Below are 18,753 nucleotides of genomic sequence, written 5' to 3'. Positions count from 1 at the left end.
GTGCTTCCTAAATGCTGACTCACTTCCTGGTAGCAAGATGGGATCAATTTCTCCTGGTGCCCGGGAAGAGAACTGAGTTAATTTGGGCACCTTCATTATATACCTGTATCTTCTAACTACATTCCGTGTTATTGTTACCGCAAGTCAGTCACCTATTCCAAATGAATCTGAACAGTATTCTCTCCGATGAATAATGTATAAAAATGTAAAAACAATTATTTTTCCCCCCACTTCCATCCCATTCCCATGAAGGCGAAGAGTCTGACTTTCTAACCCATCACTATATCCACAGCCAGCTCATTCCACGGTGGGATCCTAGGTGGCTGCCCTGCGCCCCATGTTTGAAATGGAAGATTTGTAATGAGATGCTATTCCTTATTTCTCCTCCTGAACATTGTTGAAATTCAGTTTCAAAGCTAAATGGTTTGTTGATTAAGTCACTCAGTCAATAAACGGTGGAGATCAGTTTTGAATTTAGATCTTCTGGGCCCAGAACCCATGTCCTTACGTAACTGTTCTGTCATTACATGGCCCTTTCAGTGTAAGCGCACTCTGCTTGCTTTCCCCATCTGTCCCAAGTACTTATGGGCCGTGGAACGGTGAAGGCCATACCTTCAGAGAGTCTGGTCTGTGTTGTCATCTGACCTTCTTTCCTCTTTGGGCGAACAAGGTATCACCGTGGGAGAGCACGGGGACCACTTTCCCCAGCCACCCCGTCCTGCCTTAGGGTATTGCTCAGAGTCTGAAGCCACACACACACATACATACGTCATCCTACGTTGGCTGTAGGATAATATTATGGGAAGAAAGAGTATCAGGCAGAATAATACGATAATAACAGTTGATGTACATTATAGTTCATGGGAAAATTGGGAAGATAAAAAGAGAGGAGAGATGCAAAAGGAGATGCCCTTGGGGGGGCGGGGTCCCAGGCAGTGTGGTAGCTCTCATGACCCATTTACCTTCAAGAAATGAAAATATATGCTCGCACAAAAATTTGTATGTCAGTGTTATAGCTGCTGTATTCATAGTTATCCCGAGCTGAAAGTAACCAAAATGTCCTTCCATGGGTGAATGGATAAACAAACCAATACAGCCATCCAGTGGAATTCTACCCGGCAATAAAAAGGAATGACCTACGCGTACACAGCAGCAGCATGGATGAATCTCAGAGGCATTATGAGAAGTGAAAAGCCCGTCTCAAAAGGTTACATGCTGTGTGATTCCATTTGTAGGACATTCTGGAAAAGACAAAACTATGGTAACAGAGGACAGACATCAGTGGTCACCAGAGGTTAAAGGTGGAGGGAGGACCGTAGACAAGGAACATAAGGGAATTCTTGGGGTGGTGGAGCTGTTCTGTGCCGTGATCGTGCTCCTGGTTACAAGATTCTATATGTGGTTAAAATTAGTTGAATGAATGGGGAGTTACTGTTTAACAGGTATGGCATCGCAGTTGGGGAAGATGAAAAGGTTCTGGAGGCAGATGGTGGTGCTGGTCGTACAGCAGTGTGAATGCACTTAAGGTCACAGGACTGCACACTTAGAAATATTTAAAATGGTAACTTTTATTGCTGAAACAAACAGAAGGACATTTTTAGAAGATAAACTGAGTACCAAACATACCTTTCCTATGAATAAGTAAAAATAGCACAAATTCCCGTGTTAAAGGCAAAACGTTCTCAGGTTGGATCACAAAGCAAAACCAAACCACAAACAATGGATTCAAAGATACATCAATAACAAAAAATGATCAATTTTATGTATATTTTACCCCAATTTGAATGAATGAATGAATCAATAGAATAACAGAATGCATAGAACTGTACCTAAAAAATAATGAAGGTCAGTGATAAAACGGTCCTGTGAAAGCAGAGGGTGCCGGTGCTGATAACGGTGATAACGGGAGCGTGCTGCATAGGTAAAGTGGTCCCCGAAGAATTCTGCTGTTCTGCCACCTCCTCATTATTAGCAGACCGGGCAAAAGCTGCCCTTGTAGCCTAAGCATTCCCACCTTTCCTCCTGGGTGCCTCAGAGGGCTGAGTGGCATTTGGGCATAGATTTTTTGTGTGTGATTCAAATGTAAAAGCCAGAGTGATGGGATGAATACTGATGTGTGGGACTGTCAAGCTTTGAAGACAAAAGCCCCCAGATTCCGTGTCTCACGCGGGTGGACCCTGCAAACAGGACATTACAATATCCATCTCTGCAAGGTCGCAGAGCTGGCTTGTCCTAATTTGCATAGACTGGTCGGACTCCCGACTGAAGGAGAAGAGCCAACTTTCAGGGTCACCAGCCACCCCAGAAGGCATTTCTTGCCTCCCTCCTCCTTTGAGTAGAGACCCTTTCCTTTGCCTGCTGTCGTTCCCAAGATCTAACACTAAGGGACCTCGTTGGGCTGTGTCTGGTCGTCAGCACAGAAGCCTGGGCGCCATCAACATGGAGGAGAGTTCAGGTTTTCTTTTCTTCTGTCATCATGGACTCAAAAAAACTCTGCAAGGATCTGTTTCCTTCCTCACCGTGGGAACTGAACAGAGTTGGACGAGGAGTGTCTTACAGCAGACGGTTCTTCTAACGTGAAGGGACGTTCCCGCCCCACCTCCACCTTTTCAAGCCCAGCCCATCCCCCTACCAAGTTAAATGCAGCCTCCTTCAAGAAGCCATCCAGGAAGCCGGGCTGCTTGCAGCCTTTCTCCCGTGGAACTTCGGTGGCACTGGTACACAGCCCGCGGTCGTGATTTCGTCTAGCTGTGCATACGGCCTCTTTCACGTTCTTGGACGGTAAGCAAGTATCTGACGGCGCTTCTGCCCCTCCTTGTTCTCCCTGGGGCCCAGACCCTCATCCGAGCGCATGTCCTCCGCAGCTCCCGTCTCTCTGCTTTATTCCTTCCAACCTGCTCTTCATGCTGACCCTCCGGGCTCTTTCTGACACAAAAACCCAGCCTTGACACTCAGCCAGAATTCTTCAGTTGCGTCTCATAACAATGATGATGACAGTAATGATGGCTAATATAGTGTATTTAATATGTGCCAGGCACTGTGCTAACATGTTGCCCAGATTAACCTGTTGAATACTAAGAAGACGTATGAAGTAGGTAGCATTATTAGCCCCATTGTACAAATGGGGAAACTGGGGCACAGAGAAGTTAAGTGAGTTGCTCCAGGTCACACAGCTATTAAGCAGCAGAGCTGGGATTTGAACTCAAGCAGTCTGGCTCCAGAGGCTCTGCTGTTTCTTTTCCCTTAGAGCATGTACTCTGAACTCCTTTGTGCAGAATTCAACTCCCATTGTGAACCAGGCCCTGGCTCTTCAGCCCTGCTGCCCTCCAGTTACCAGGGCTATAGCTGTTAGACCCTGGCAATGACAAACTGCCCGTGATCTCCAGTCATGCCCGGTCTCTCCCAGGGCCCTGCGTCTGCACAGACTGCTGTGTCTATCTAAAAACCCCTTGTCTCCTCTTGTCCTACTAGAGAACTCTCCCTTCAGCTCTTAGCCCCCGGCTCTGTGGCCTCCTTAAGGCTGTTCAGGACGGCGCCCTTTGCTCTGGCCTCCACTGTCACGGGCACGCTGCTCCGTGGCGCCCAGCATGTCACTCCCAGTCCCCCAGCCACACCCGCTGCCCTTCCCCCGATCCTCACGTGCCTGGTTCCTCCTCATCGTCCAGTGCTTTGTTCAGAAGCCACCTTTCTCAGAGGGGGCTTCTTAGGACAGCCAGGCTAAACTTATTCTCCGGCCAGTCGCTCTTTATCCTGTATCGTAGCTGTGTCCATTTCTTCCCAGTGCTTGGTTTTCACTATTTGAGATCACCTGTGTGCCCATTATCTGTGGCTGCACGGCAACCTACCCCAGCACTTGGTGGCTTAAAGCAAGGGCCGTTTCATTTTATTTCCCCAGTTTGTGGGTCAGATATGTGGGCGGGGTTGCCTGGTGCCCTCGCTGGAGTGGTTGGAAGGCTGGGCTCAGCTGGGCGTGCAGATAGAAGTGCCTAGATATGACAGCTCCGGCGTGGAGCCCACAGGGTCATAGGACTTCCTACAGAGGTGACCGCTCCCCTCGGAGCCAGGTTCCAAGAGGCCCAGGAGGAAACTGCAAGGCTCTTATGACCTAGCCTCGGAAGCCCCAGAATGTTACTTCTGCACGTTCTATTGGTCAAGCAAGTCACAAGCCCAGGCCAGAATCAAGGACAGGGAACATACTTCATCTCTTATACAAAGACTAGCAAAGAATCTGTGGCTCTATATTAGTCCATTACATTAGAAAAAAAACAACTTATTATCTGCCCTACTTCTTTACAATGTGAACTCCTTGAAGGCAGGTTCTCACCCTCCTGTCATACTGTATCCCCAGCACCCAGAATATCGTGACAGATGCTATAAATATGTGCTGAATGTCTGTATGAATGAACAAATGAATGAATGAAAAAGTAAAGGAATGAAAAATTGAACGAATGTTTACATCTCTGACTCTCTGGTATGTAAACGTCTTGTATCCTCATAAGTACAGTCCTCTGCACTATTAGATGCTCAGGATATATTTGTCGAATGAATGGATGCATTTTAATTATCATTAAAGGAGATAACGTGAGTTGTTCCCAGTACATATATAGGTGTTGAATATGAGTAGCTGCTATTAATAAGTTAGTACTGCCTTATACGTAGTAAAATCGGTTTATATATTTATTTAATAACTAAACAAAATGGACCCAGATCTCCACTTCCTTGACTCCTTCCCCTTTCCCTTTCCCTCTGCAGCAGGCTGCGGGAGAGCCTCTCTGTTGGGAAGGGGCGGCCCCAGTGCCCCCTAATCCCACCATCTCTGGGTGGGGAAAAGGGCCTTTGCTCCTGGCCTCCGCACCTCTCTCCTTGCCTCACTGCCAAGACTAACTCACTTTGAGGTCCTTAAGATGGGGGCTGAGATGATGGTCTGAGGAGCTCAGAGTGCTGAATTCTGATTCCCGGCAGCTCTCCAGGAGGATCAAGTGAGATTACAGGTCTCTTAACATTCTGGCACTGTTTTGCCCTTGTGCGAGAGTGTGCTTGCAGTGATGGCTGGACGCCCTGTGTTGAATCCCAAGGAGGTGTTGGCATCTGATATGACAGGAAGGGAAGGATACCCTCACCGGGTGGCTCCACAGTGCGTGGCTTCACTCCCCAGTGAGCATTAGAACCAGGGGGCTGGTATTTGAGCCACAGTGGGACGACTCAGCTCGGGGTCAAGCCCTATAAGCTGGTCCTCCTATTTCACCACATGGCCTGGAACAACTTCCTTGGTCTCTTCAGAGCTTCAGTTTCCTCATCTGTGAAATGGGATCCATCCCCCAAGTTCCTTCCTTTCTGCGTTTTTATTTTCCTCTGTATGTTTTTAGAATCCCGACCAGGGTAGCTCTGGAAAAAGATTCCAAGTTCAAGGAAGCTCTATAATGGCCAAAGGCGATTAATAAGGAATACTATATAAAATTCCCTATTTGAAAATCAGACTGAGCTTTTTAATTCAATGCTGGTCTCCTTGGTGTATTGGGTTTTTTAATATTTTAAAAATTTGTTTCTTAGAGTCCTTCTTGTTCTATGGATTTTTAAGACTTCCGGTTCTGGACAGTACTAAATTTTACTCCTTCCCCAAACCCCAGAGAGCACAGATTGTCATTCAGGTTAAGTAAGTGCCATGTAATGCCTCCCAGCTTGGGGTAAGTTTTATTACAGGGCATTTAGTGGAAGCATCAAGGTGGAATTTGGAGGATTCTTTTTTTCCTTCTTCCTCACTAAAAATACCGTTCTCCACGGCCATGAATTTTAGTAAAATTCAAGTTCCAGTGACAGTTTTTTTAAAAATCTAGGTTTTTATTTAAATTTCACCAAGCTGGGACAAGAATCTTCAAAGGAAAAGACAGGCTCACTTCTGCTTCTGCTTCGGCTAATTGTGGGGTGATACACTCACCCTTTTGGTCCCCAGACTGGCTGAGTTTAAGGAACAAATTAGGGAACAAGAGTTTTCCATCTTAGGGAATATTATCTAACATAGGACAATTTTAGATATTACAACGTCATCCTCATGGAAGCAGTTAATAGTTTTGAGAATCCACCATGTGCCAGATATTGTGTTAAGTAATCCCAGATATTATCTCAATATTAATTAAAAATAATGCTTCCAGAAAAATGGGGCTCCATGAATTTAAATAACTTGCCCATGGTCATGCAGTTGGTCAGAGAAAGATCTGGAATTCAAATCCAAATTATCTGACTCCAAGACCAATGTTTTCCACAGGACCACACCTTCCATTCTTCTAGTGTTGGCTGATTTCTCTGATTGTTTTCCGATGGAAGATGCTTTAACTATTCAAGAGTCTTGCTATCTTCTTATTTAATTCCTGTAGTTCCTTAATAGCTTTAAATTGTTTTCAAATATTTTTATCTTGCCAGTGGCTTGTCTTTCCATGATTTTAGCAGTGCCTTTCAAACAGTTCTTAATTTTAACAAAGTCCGATTTATCTTTTTTTTGTGGTGGATTGTACTTTGGTGTCATAGCTAAGAAACCTTTGTCTAACTCAGGGTGACAAAACCTTTCTCCTATATTTTCTCCTGGAAATGTTATAATTTTAGGATTTGTATTTAGATATATGATCTACTTTGTGTTAATTTCTATATATCTTGTAAGGTATGGAATGAAGGTTTTTTTGCATATGAATAGCTAGCTGTTCTGACACCACTGGTTGAAGACTGTCCTATCTGTCCTGAATCACCTTTGCACCATACGTGTGTTGGTCTATTGGGGGCACTCCATTCTGTTCCCATAATCTCTTTACTCCCTCTATGCTAATATCCCACTGTCATGATTACTACAGCTTTACAAGTCTTAAAGTCAGGTAGTATAAGTCTTTCAACTTTGTTCTTCTTCTTCAAGGTCATCTTGGCTATTCTAGGTCCTTTATTATTTCTTTAGTATTTATGTATTCAAAGATATAGTTATAAAACAGCATCTAGAAATCTAAAGATAACTTAGAAATTAAAGTTAATTAAGAGTAGTATGGAAACTTTCCATAATCTAGCTTCATCAGGACGTGAGGCACTCTGGGTATCACATTCCATTTGGTTAATCAAAAATTGTTGTATCTATAGAGAACAGATTTGTGGTTGCCAAGGGGAAGGCAGAGGTGGGGGGCAGGGGAAGGATTGGGAGTTTGGGGCAGGGGAAGGATTGGGAGTTTGGGATAATATATATATTATAAATATAGAATGGATAAACAACAAGGCCCTACTGTATAGCGCAGGGACCTATATTCAATGGCCTGTTATAAACCGTAATGGAGAAGAATATGAAAAATAATATATATTTGTATAATTGAGTCACTTTGCTGTACAGCAGAAATTAACACAACACTATAAATCAATTATACTTAAATAAAAAAATTTTAATTAAGAAAAATTATTGTATCTACCTTACATGGATTGCCGATTTTCAAAACAACTAGAACATAAAAATTTATACCAGAATTGTACTGGACATGATTTCAATTTTCATCGATGTTTCAGAAAATACTTTGGACCCTAGTATTTGGACCCTGTGAGCATCAGTTGTCATTGTCCTAGCAAAGTGGGGAATTACTGATTAAAGGGAGCTCATCTGGTTATACTGCTGCCTGCCATGGTATCTACTCTACTTTTGATTGGGGGATACCTTTTTTCAAACATCTGAAGTGTTATAATTGACAGTTCTATGCACAGCATTCTGTCTCTTCCAACAAAACATATCCCTGTTTACTTTAAACTTGTTATCTGCTGGGGACCATGAGGAATACTATTAATTAAGCCAACTGATTCCTGATAATGTTAGCCATCACTGCTGCTGTGGGACATTGAGCAAATTGCTTGTCCTCTGTGGGCCTCTGTCTTCATTTGTAAAATGAAAGGTTTGGACTAGTTAACCTTGAGTGGCTCATCCAACTCTAAAATTCTTTGACTCTTTTATAGTGTTTTTTTTTTTCACTTAAAAATCACAACCTGTTTAAAAATAATTAAACAGAAACTCTTAATGGCAGAAAGGACCACGGTAAGTCAGAAAGTAGTGGTCTTTTGATGCGTCTCAGATTACCTAACAAACACCACTGCATGACCTTACTTTTAACTATGGCCAACTTTAAGCAATGAAGATGGCATTTATGGTTCCTGGTGCTGTGACATTTTGTGGTCCATGAAATCCCCATATTCTGAGAAGCTCTTGAGTGTCTCAGGTCAAGGGAGGGAGAAAGGAGAATGGCTTGAAGCCCAGACAGCTCCAAAGCTTCAGAGTACTCCTGAGTTAGATTTTCAAATGTATCTCCACAGTAAATGGTATAGTATTGAAACCAAGTGGACTTCAAATATCTAGATTGTCTTTCCTATACCAAGGCACAGCACATATGACCACACACTCTGGTCACATTCCATCTGATCATTGCTGTTCCGATAGAATGAGAAACTTAGAAAGTATGAAGTTTACTAGGGAATGCAGAATATAGACATGAATTTAAAATAATATAAGGGGTCTTCTTTGAGCACTTGCTGTGTGCAAGATGCTGTGCCATGCACTTCTTGTACATTGTGTCATTTAATACAACACACAACCATCTTGAAAAGTAGACGTTATTGTCTCCTTATTACATATGAGGAAATGATGCACAGAGAACTCCTGTTACTTGCCCCACGTCACACGGTAGTAAGTGGCAGAGCTGCTCTTCAGTCCATATCTGTCTCAATCTAGAGCTTCATGACTACGTCAGAGACTAGCTCTCAGAACTTAGCCAGCTCATTTAGAAAGTAAATGAATTAGTAGTATTAATTATGATCTAAACCAAGAACACAGAGTACTGGTGGGTCACTGTTGGGTAGACTTGATGGAAGGAAGAACTCATAGAAATTGTCCTGAAGAAATTGCTTTGAGTTACATGTTGAGGTGAAGGACATGAATTGGCCCGGGGAGAAAGGTGAGTTCATGCTGAGGGAACAGACTCTATGAAGCTGTGAAGGTACAAATGAATGAATTGTGTGTTCAGGAAGCAACATAAAGACTTGCTCATTGCAGGGCAATGGCCAGAAATAAAGCTGATGTCATAGGGGTGAAAATCCAAGAGATTTCACTTTGTGATGCTAAGCCCTGGTAATCCACACTCAGTTCTTAAACACGAGAGGGAACATAATTAAAATTGCATTTGCTTTTACAATTTATCCTACAACTCATGTAGGATAAACATGGGCTTTTAAAGCATCAAGCAAGGTCAAGAGAAAACTTCTTAGCAAAACATATTTGCTATCCAACAAGTGATTTTCAGGAGTATGACGTAGCTTACCTCACTAAGGTCCTATAGCCTTGATAGTGCAATGAAGGGGCCTGGAAGCAGATTTCACACAATTTTCAGAAATAAAGGTAACCAGCCCACTGCAGTTAAGCTAATAGCACATTTCCATCATCCCTGGTTTTGTGCAGCATGCCTAAATGCAGCACACAAGTGTTACAGATTCAAGTCAAGGGTGGGCAGGTAGAAAGCTCTCAACAACGTGGAATAAACTGAGTTGAATTGAAGTTCACTTTCAGATAGCAGTTGCTGCTCCTGAGTGAGGGCTAACGTATTTGGTGAACTTTTGTTTGTCCCTTCCATGATAAATCCACTAATGCTAACGTAATATCTCTTCACATTCTCTGAGGTCCTCATATTATTCTCTCTCTCTCTCTCTCTCTCCTCTCCAGTTCCAGAGACCTAATGACTTCTCACCCCCTTTCCGCTTTGGCACTGTGCCCAACGGCAGCACGGAGAGGAACATTCGCAACAACTATGCGGAAATGCACGCCTACATGGGGAAGTTCAACCAGAGGGGTGTGGACGATGCACTGCTCTCCCTGAAAACCGGGTAAGAACTGCTTCCAAGCTCAGAACCTTTGATACGTTGCTCACGTTTATGAAACATACGTGGAATCGGATGTGCCATGCTCGGTGCCACACCACGTTACAGCAAAGCAGGCTGCGTTTGCTCTTTGTGGATCTCCAAGTTAAAGTGACAGTGTAATTCAGGCCAGTGCACAGAGATCCCTATGCCACTATTCACTTCTATGTATTTTTAATAAACTGTATTCTACTTGCGTTAACGTAAACATGAGACAAGAATGTAATAGATGTACAAGTCAAAGGGGAGAGTCAAGGCTAAAGTTCACACGTTACACACGAAATAAAGACCTGTTGACCAAAAGGTGAAAATGATGATTTTGGTGTCTTATGGACAGGGAGAAATAAACAATGAAAGGGTAAAAGTTTTTAGACAACACACAGTAAGAATGTGTTAAGCGATCTCCAATTCCAACAAAATTGGCATTCTTTGCTCCAGCTCTATAATCTCAGTTCATTCACTAAAAGGAGCTCATGAACTGCAAATAGGTTTGCTTGCATAATCTCAGCCACATTCATTCATTTGGCCTTCAGAAGCCACAGCTGCAGAGTAAGACAGACAATTGACCATGAGAGTTGCTGGAATTTGAGGGTCCTGGGGCCTCATAGCTGATTTCCTGTGTTGTAGGTTAACTAGCAACACTTAGACCTCCTGGTGGCTCTGGTTCTGGAAGAACCACCCAGATGCGTGTTTACTTAAATACTGTTAGACGCTGTCTTATCATTATGAAGTCACGGCAGATTTCAGAAGATGGGATTTGAGTTTGGGGTGGGCCACTCGGGGCAGTCCGGTCCCTGCTACAATCACAGCTGTCAATCAGAGCTTTGGCTTTTTGATGGACACGCCTCCTAAAGGTTACTCACAGGCCTTTTGAAAAAATGTTCTGTGTCTTATCATGCCAGAAAGGGTCTCTTTTTTCTTAAGGAGGAGTAAAGCTGACTTAACTTGTAAAGGTGAAGAGGATGATGGCTGCCCTTCTTTCTTGCAGACCTCTCTATTACCTATATGAATATATCCATTTCTTCTTCCCCCTTTGATGTGTTTAAATACTGACCTATACCTTCCTGACCCCGCCCCTAGCTTTACCGCCTTCCCTGTATAGTCTTTCCTTGAAAAGCACAGTATGTGCCATGAGATTCTCATACGTTTGGGAATTGGAGACCTCGGAATTCTCCTGCATGCTGCATTGGCTTGTGGCTTCACACATTGGCTCTTGACACAAGCTTGTCCTGCCACCACCCCGATGACGCACTTCTCTCCTCGCGCTGCAGAACAGAACATTGAAACCCTTCTGACTGCAAACAAAGCGTTGCCCATCTAGTGCTACACGTCCACCTGCATTTACCCCACTCCGGGCTGTAATGAACGGAGAAATGAAAACTGGTATACAAGTCTAACCCGTGCTATTGTTGTTATCACTGTGATGGTTCCTTTTCATTATTTCTGTTATTATTTTTATTGATTCCTTTTTACTCCTTCTCCTTTCAGACACAGCTTATGAGTTGGCTTCGGGCCCAGCTTACATTCTCATCATTCCCAGTGGGAGGGAGAGAACTCCTCCTGTCAACCTGAAATCGCACAAAGAACAGCCTGGGGTTTAGGCTTTAGTTTCTGGCCGAGTTCCACCTTGAGCCTTACTTTGAGCCACTTCCCCCCATAGTCTGCTGGAGCCCTACTGCTTCCTATTAATGACCCCAGTGGTAGTTTTGTACTAAAATTCCTCCACTGGACTTGCTTTGTTTGTTTCTTTCTCGCACAGGAAACTGGATGCCTTCATCTACGATGCAGCAGTGCTGAACTACATGGCAGGCAGAGACGAAGGCTGCAAGCTGGTGACCATTGGCAGCGGGAAGGTCTTTGCTTCCACTGGTTATGGCATTGCCATCCAAAAGGATTCTGGATGGAAGCGCCAGGTGGACCTTGCTATCCTGCAGCTCTTCGGAGATGGTGAGTTAAAGAAAGGGACGGTGCCTATTTGGCCTCTCCCGATGGCCGGTCCGAAACATCAACCCTTCTTCCTTCCTCATCCCTCTAACCTCGGCATTTCCAGAAAAGCATTTCACAGTATACTAGGAGATTTGGAGGGTATATGTTATTAGTTTCCTAACGCTTTGTAGCAAAGTACCACAAACTGAGTGACTTAAACAACAGACATTTGGATCAAGGTTCTGGAGGCCTGAACCCTAAGATCAAAGTGTCGGCTTTGGTTCCTAATGAGGGACTCGAGGGAGAATCCGCTCCATGCCTCTCCCCTAAGCTCATCGTGGTTTGCTGGCAGTCTACAGCGTTCCTTGGCTTGTAGACGCATCACCCCTGCTCTACCTTCATGTTCACATGGCTTTCTCCCTGTGTGCATGTTTTCCCTCTGTACATGTCTATGTCTGATTCCCTCCCTTTTTAAGGATACCAGTTATATTGAATTAGGAGCCCACCGTTTCCAGGTGACCTCATCTTAACCAGTTACATCTGCAATTACCCTACTTCCAAATAAAGTCACATTTCAAGGTACTGGGAGTTAGGACTTCAACAAAGGAACTGTGGGGGGCAGTGGGGCGTGGTTATACAATCCAACCCAGGCTGAAATTTGGGGGAGAGGATTAGTCAGTCAAGGAGGTGTGTTTCAGGATTGCAGGGTGTGATCAAACCCTCAGGGATAAAGTAAGAGGGGCTGAGATCAGAAGTTCCCCAGTCTTCTCACATGTGGCCAGAGCAGTGGATGGGATTTTGGAAAGGTCTCTGCTCTCTCTGGGCCCAGAGAAAGGGCAGAGAAATCCACACGTGGCCATCTGCTCATCCTTCCCTCTCCCATCTTGCTTTTCCCTCTGGAAGAGGGAGGAAGCAGGGCCAGGGTCCTCAGAGACAGACACCGGAAGGCACTCACCCCCCAGAGTGATCCTCGCAGCAGACTGAGCAGACAGCTTGCTTTGAGGAGATCTCATCTCCTGTTTCATTACACTCACGCCTTCCGCATCCCTCTTCACTTTATTGTCTAAAGCACCTACTCCTCCTGTCCGTCTCACAGAAGCTAATCCAGTTATGGATGAGCAGCCTGACTGTACGTGGCCTCACAGGCCATCAGCCAAGCGGTTCCCCAAGTTCTGTCTGCAGAATCTTTGCTGTTAGGGATGCGAGAAGCCGCAGAGGAGCATAGGGAGATTGTCAGACTCTGGGTGAAGTCAGTTGTTCCCTAGTTAGGAAAATCATACTTTGATCCAAGAAATGAGTAAAAAGTGATTTGATTAACGTTGGAAAGAGGAGGGGGGTTCTAGGTGGAGGGTTACAAGCCATTTTGGTATAAGAGTTTCTGTCATTGTAATGCAGCTGTCACTTAAAGGCAATAACGGGGCCTCTATCCACGAGGAAGTGCAGCCATAGAGACGATTTGCAGAAGTTGCCAGGGCTTCGGTCAGATTATTCAGACAAGGTTCACATTTTGAACCAAACTGGAACTATTGGAACAGGCAGTTTTCTTCATGAGATTTTCAGATTTTCGCCTCTCTGGAATTAGATGCATTCTCGGGCATGTGGTTTCTGTCATTTTCCTTTTGTCTACGATTTCTACCTTTCTAATTCCCAGCATCCACTGAAGTGGATCACGGTTATTGTAACCTGGCATGACTTGAATTAATCAAAACTTCCTTAAGCAGCGTTAAAAGAAGGCAGGTCCGCAATTGGTGGTGTCATTTTACTGCAGCTTCCTCCCTTTTACTGTGAACATTTATATTTTCAACAAGAGATCAGGAAGCCTGAGGACCTCTAGGGAATCAATCAATCTCTCTGCCGATACGTCTCTGTCTCTCCTCCCCCCGACCCAATCTGCTTTGCACATTTTTTGAGAGCAGTTTTCTGAACCGCTTGTTCGGTTATGTTGTTCCTCACTGTCTACAACAACAGCAAGAAAAAGTTCGAAGTGCTTTAGTCTGATACTCGGGCCCTCGGCGATCTTGCATCAACCTTTTGTATTCAGCTTCCTTTGCCTACCGTTACTCGTTTGACTCGTTCTGCCTGCCTTTCGCAAATACGCCTTGTGATTTTCTACCTTCCTCCCCTTGACCATGCTATTTCTGCTGCCTGGAGTGCCTTTTTGTGCAATGTAAATTACAATTCACCCAGTCACCATGCCCACCTCCAAGTCCTACGTTCCTCATGAAAACCCACTGGCCACCCATCTGCAAAATTACTCTAATTCGGGCAGCTCTTGTGACCTGCATACAGCTTGTCATACTGATTGTTTCTATACCAGTTTACACTGGGTAGGTAATGGGGCACAGAGGTAATGTCTCCTGTCTTTGTGTCACCGGTGGTATCCACATGATCGTTTTCACTGAATACCTGAATACATCGATAAGTTGCTACATAACGGTGTTTAATAAAATCCTAACTTTCTCTGTTGGTTTTCTTTCTTTATGTCTCCTTCCCTCTTTCTCTCGCATGTTTTCCTCTCCTTTCCCCAACACCCCTCTCGCCCCCCCCTCTACTCCTGCCCTCTCTCCTCTCTCTGCCTGTTCTCCTCCCCGTCCCGCCGCCAGGGGAGATGGAGGAGCTGGAAGCTCTGTGGCTCACGGGGATCTGCCACAACGAGAAGAATGAGGTCATGAGCAGCCAGCTGGACATTGACAACATGGCGGGCGTCTTCTACATGCTGGGGGCCGCCATGGCTCTCAGCCTCATCACCTTCATCTGCGAACACCTCTTCTATTGGCAGTTCAGACACTGCTTTATGGGTGTGTGTTCTGGCAAGCCTGGCATGGTCTTCTCCATCAGCAGAGTAAGTGCTTTGATTCAGGTGCTTGGAGCTCGGGAAAGACAGCTCAGTGTGCAGAGCGCAGAGAGCCAGGAGGGCCCTGACTCCAGCCTGAGGCTGCTGAAACGAGAAGCCACATCACGTACATTTCCCCAGGGGGGTGGGATGACATAATTTCAAGTGGCTCAAAAAACAGGTGATGCGGTTTTTCCTTCAAGAAACAGATTTCTGTGTGGGGTTTGGGCATTTGGTTCTCAATAAGAACTGGCAGATCTATCAGAATGAAACATTTGGCCTTTTCCCAGATGCCTTTCATCACCATTAGTTAATTCTGCAGAGGTTGGATTAATCATTTCATCCTTTTAAAAAATCACATTTCTATTTAAATCATGACATATATCTCTCTTAGTCTGACATCCAAAGGTATATTGTTGGTTATTTCACCGTCCTACTCTATGATTTAACCATGTGTGAGTTTGGGGAGTTAAAGAGCTTAACAGAACCTTCAGAAATAAGTCCTGACCTGTAAGCAATTTGCATTCCAGAAACTTCCTTAATTGGAGCAAGAGTGTGACTCAAGTCGTTCTTTATTTAGTGCTCTTCTGTGTGTCTAGTCCAGAATGAGATTTTGAACAGAGTTTTGAATATGAACAGAGGGTCACAGGGAACAGCTAAAAAAAAGAAAAAAAAAAGACTTCTTTTGAATTCGTTAATAAAGTTATGGGATTCATTCATGAGAGGTGAACTCAAATGTCCTCTTCAAATAGAGGTCTAGGCTTCAGACATAAATAACCAACTTTGTCTCTAATGGAATTATATGAGAAAATGGAGTACTCATTAAGTTGTTGCATCTTTTGATCATTTTCCTGTAGTATTTTAGTTGATAGAGAAAGTGTCCTCTCTGGCTGTGAGTTGCTGCAGGCCATTCAGTTACCTGGGAGCAGGAGGCTGGAAGTAGTGGTCCCTGAGCCACGTCGTTGCACTGCGTGGCCCTTCCCAAGACCTCTCCAGAGAGGGGGATGGCAGCAGTGGGGGGAACCTGCAATAGAAGTCCCATTTGTAGCCCCTCGACATAATCAATGGCTCTGTAGAGGAAAAGTGCATTTTCTCCTGGCCATAATCAAGAAGGGTTAGAAAGGAGGCCTGAGAAGGAAAGTAGAGGAACCTTCTCTTAAAGGTCTCTTACCTCACTGCTGCCTCAGGGAAACTGAGGCTTATCATATGCAAATCTTCCTTCTTTCCCATGTAGCTGCCATTCTCCTTTCTAATCTTCTCTCCTCTTATGCCCCTCCATTGGGACAGCACCTTTCCAAATTTATCCCCCTAGTTTTAAAGATACAGTTCAAACAACCTCCTCTGCAGAGACCTTCCTCTTGCCAGGCAGAAAAGTTCCAAATGTGTCCATCTTTCAAGGCAGGGGGCAAGAGACTGGCAGGAGGTTGGCCTGACTTCAGACTTGAGCCCAAGCCTTTCCCTCTCCTGGACGGTGTTCTTCAGGGCTCTGCACAAGGAGCCGCACACACAGGGAGTTCTCAGTCAATACTAATTTGTTAAGATATTAATTATTTATGATCAGAGTAACTGAGTGAGAAACTATAAGGAGGAAACCAGGAGCTAAGGAGAGGATTCCACGAGATTCTTTTCTTTATTTATTTATTTTCTTGAAGTACAGTTAATTTGCAATGTTGTGTTAGTTCCTGCTGCACAGCGAAGTGACTCAGTTATACACATATATACACTCTTTTTCATAGTTTTTTTCCATGATGGTTTATCACAGGCTACTGAATGTAGCTCCCCGTGCTCTGCAGTAGGACCTTGTTGTTTAATCCATCCTATATCTACTAGTTTGCATCTGCTCACCCCAAACTCCCAATCCATCCCTCCCCCACCTCCCTCTCCCCAACAAAGGCATTCTTTATTCGTTTTTAGTACTGGGATATCTGTCCCATGTCCTTCCTGCCCCGGTATAGGGCACAGCAGGAGAAAAATCCCTCTTTGACCCCAGGGCTGCCTGACTGTGAATTTGGTTCACGCTTGGCTCAAGAAGAGAATTGCTCAGTTGTGATTCGGTGACCAAAATCCTAAAAGCTGCTCAAAGTTTGTCAGAGCCGGGAAAGAGTGGCAGTCGTGAGCGCCTGGGCTCCGCCGTACTTTACTGCCAGCCAAGGGTGACCAGCCAGGGCCGAAAAGCCCCGGCATCTGTAAAGCACTGCTACTGATTTCCAGAAGGCTGACAATATGTTTTGCTATCAGTCGATATCATGGCCTCATTTTTGAGACACAAAAACCTCGGCACGGAAAGGAAAATCAGTTCGAGTCCGTAGTGGAGTTGAGGCCAGAATGTCCTGTCTTGCAATTCGAATCTATTTGTTCAAGTCACTCGGTGTAGCCGTGTTCCCTCCGGATCGCCAGGCGGCCAGCTCGTGATGCGACTTGCTAAATGCAGGGGGATAAGGCAGGCAAGCTCCTAGCCATGTTTCCGTGAGTGTGTAAGACCATCCCTTTCGTGTCCGCTCTGACTTTTCTCATCCACTTGGGCATTCAGTGGTGGGTTGGTTGGGGGGTGCTGTTTATGGTCACCTCCTGCCTCGCCGGAGACCTAACCGGTCCCATCCTCCCTCCAGGGTATCTACAGCTGCATCCACGGGGTGGCCATCGAGGAGCGCCAATCCGTGATGAATTCCCCCACCGCAACCATGAACAACACGCACTCCAACATCCTGCGTCTTCTCCGCACGGCCAAGAACATGGCCAACCTGTCCGGCGTGAACGGCTCCCCGCAGAGCGCCCTGGACTTCATCCGCCGCGAGTCGTCCGTCTACGACATCTCCGAGCACCGCCGCAGCTTCACGCACTCTGACTGCAAATCCTACAACAACCCGCCCTGCGAGGAGAACCTCTTCAGCGACTACATCAGCGAGGTGGAGAGGACTTTCGGCAACCTGCAGCTGAAGGACAGCAACGCGTACCAGGACCCCCACCACCGGCCGCACAGCATCGGCAGCACCAGCTCCATCGACGGGCTCTATGACTGCGACAACCCGCCCTTCACCACGCAGCCCAGGTCCCTCGGCAAGAAGCCCCTGGACATCGGCCTCCCCTCCTCCAAGCACAGCCAGCTCAGCGACCTGTACGGCAAGTTCTCGTTCAAGAGCGACCGCTACGGCGGCCACGACGACCTGATCCGCTCCGACGTGTCGGACATCTCCACGCATACGGTCACCTACGGCAACATCGAGGGCAACGCGGCCAAGAGGCGGAAGCAGCAGTACAAGGACAGCCTGAAGAAGCGGCCGGCCTCGGCCAAGTCCCGCCGCGAGTTCGACGAGATCGAGCTGGCCTACCGCCGCCGGCCGCCCCGCTCCCCCGACCACAAGCGCTACTTCAGGGACAAGGAGGGGCTGCGGGACTTCTACCTGGACCAGTTCCGCACCAAGGAGACCTCGCCGCACTGGGAGCACGTGGACCTGACCGACATCTACAAGGAGCGCGGCGAGGACTTCAAGCGCGACTCGGTGGGCGGAGGAGGGCCCTGCACCAACCGGTCGCACCTCAAGCACGGGCCGGCTGACAAGCACGGCGGAGTCGGCGGGGTCCCGGCCCCCTGGGAGAAGAACCTGACCAGCGTGGACTGGGAGGAGCGCTCCGGGGGCAACTTCTGCCGCAGCTGCCCGTCCAAGCTGCACAGCTACTCGGGCGCGGTGGCCGGGCAGAACTCGGGCCGGCAGGCGTGCATCCGCTGCGAGGCGTGCAAGAAGGCCGGCAAGCTGTACGACATCAGCGAGGACAGCTCCCTGCAGGAGCTGGAGCAGCCGGCCGCCCCGGTGGCCGTGCCGTCCAGCGCGCCCGCCGCCAAGTACCCCCAGAGCCCGACCAACTCCAAGGCGCAGAAGAAGACCCGGAACAAGCTGCGGCGCCAGCACTCCTACGACACCTTCGTGGACCTGCAGAAGGAGGAGGCCGCCCTGGCCCCGCGCAGCGTGAGCCTGAAAGACAAGGGCCGCTTCCTGGACGGCAGTCCCTACGCGCACATGTTTGAGATGCCGGCGGGCGAGAGCGCTTTCGGCAACGGCAAGGCGGCGGCGCCGGCCGCTGGG

The 18,753-nt window shown here is 46.5% G+C and overlaps 1 protein-coding gene across 1 annotated transcript in view; it reads left to right on the top strand.

Annotated features, from left to right (window-relative positions):
• Positions 1-18,753, top strand: part of GRIN2B (glutamate ionotropic receptor NMDA type subunit 2B) — a 295,943-nt gene that overhangs the window by 276,607 nt on the left and 583 nt on the right. Inside the window, exons 9-12 of the mRNA XM_024733244.1 lie at positions 9,719-9,879; positions 11,672-11,859; positions 14,442-14,680; positions 17,281-18,753. The exon at positions 17,281-18,753 is cut by the window's right edge and continues 10 nt beyond it. Coding sequence (XP_024589012.1) covers positions 9,719-9,879; positions 11,672-11,859; positions 14,442-14,680; positions 17,281-18,753 — 2,061 coding nt within the window. The remainder of the gene's footprint in view (positions 1-9,718; positions 9,880-11,671; positions 11,860-14,441; positions 14,681-17,280) is intronic.

Source organism: Neophocaena asiaeorientalis, unplaced genomic scaffold, assembly GCF_003031525.2.
Source record: "Neophocaena asiaeorientalis asiaeorientalis breed wild unplaced genomic scaffold, Neophocaena_asiaeorientalis_V1.1 scaffold150, whole genome shotgun sequence".
Taxonomy (NCBI): Eukaryota; Metazoa; Chordata; class Mammalia; order Artiodactyla; family Phocoenidae; genus Neophocaena; species Neophocaena asiaeorientalis.
The sequence above is the reverse complement of the archived record's forward strand: the minus strand, read 5'-3'. Positions and strand labels throughout refer to the sequence as shown.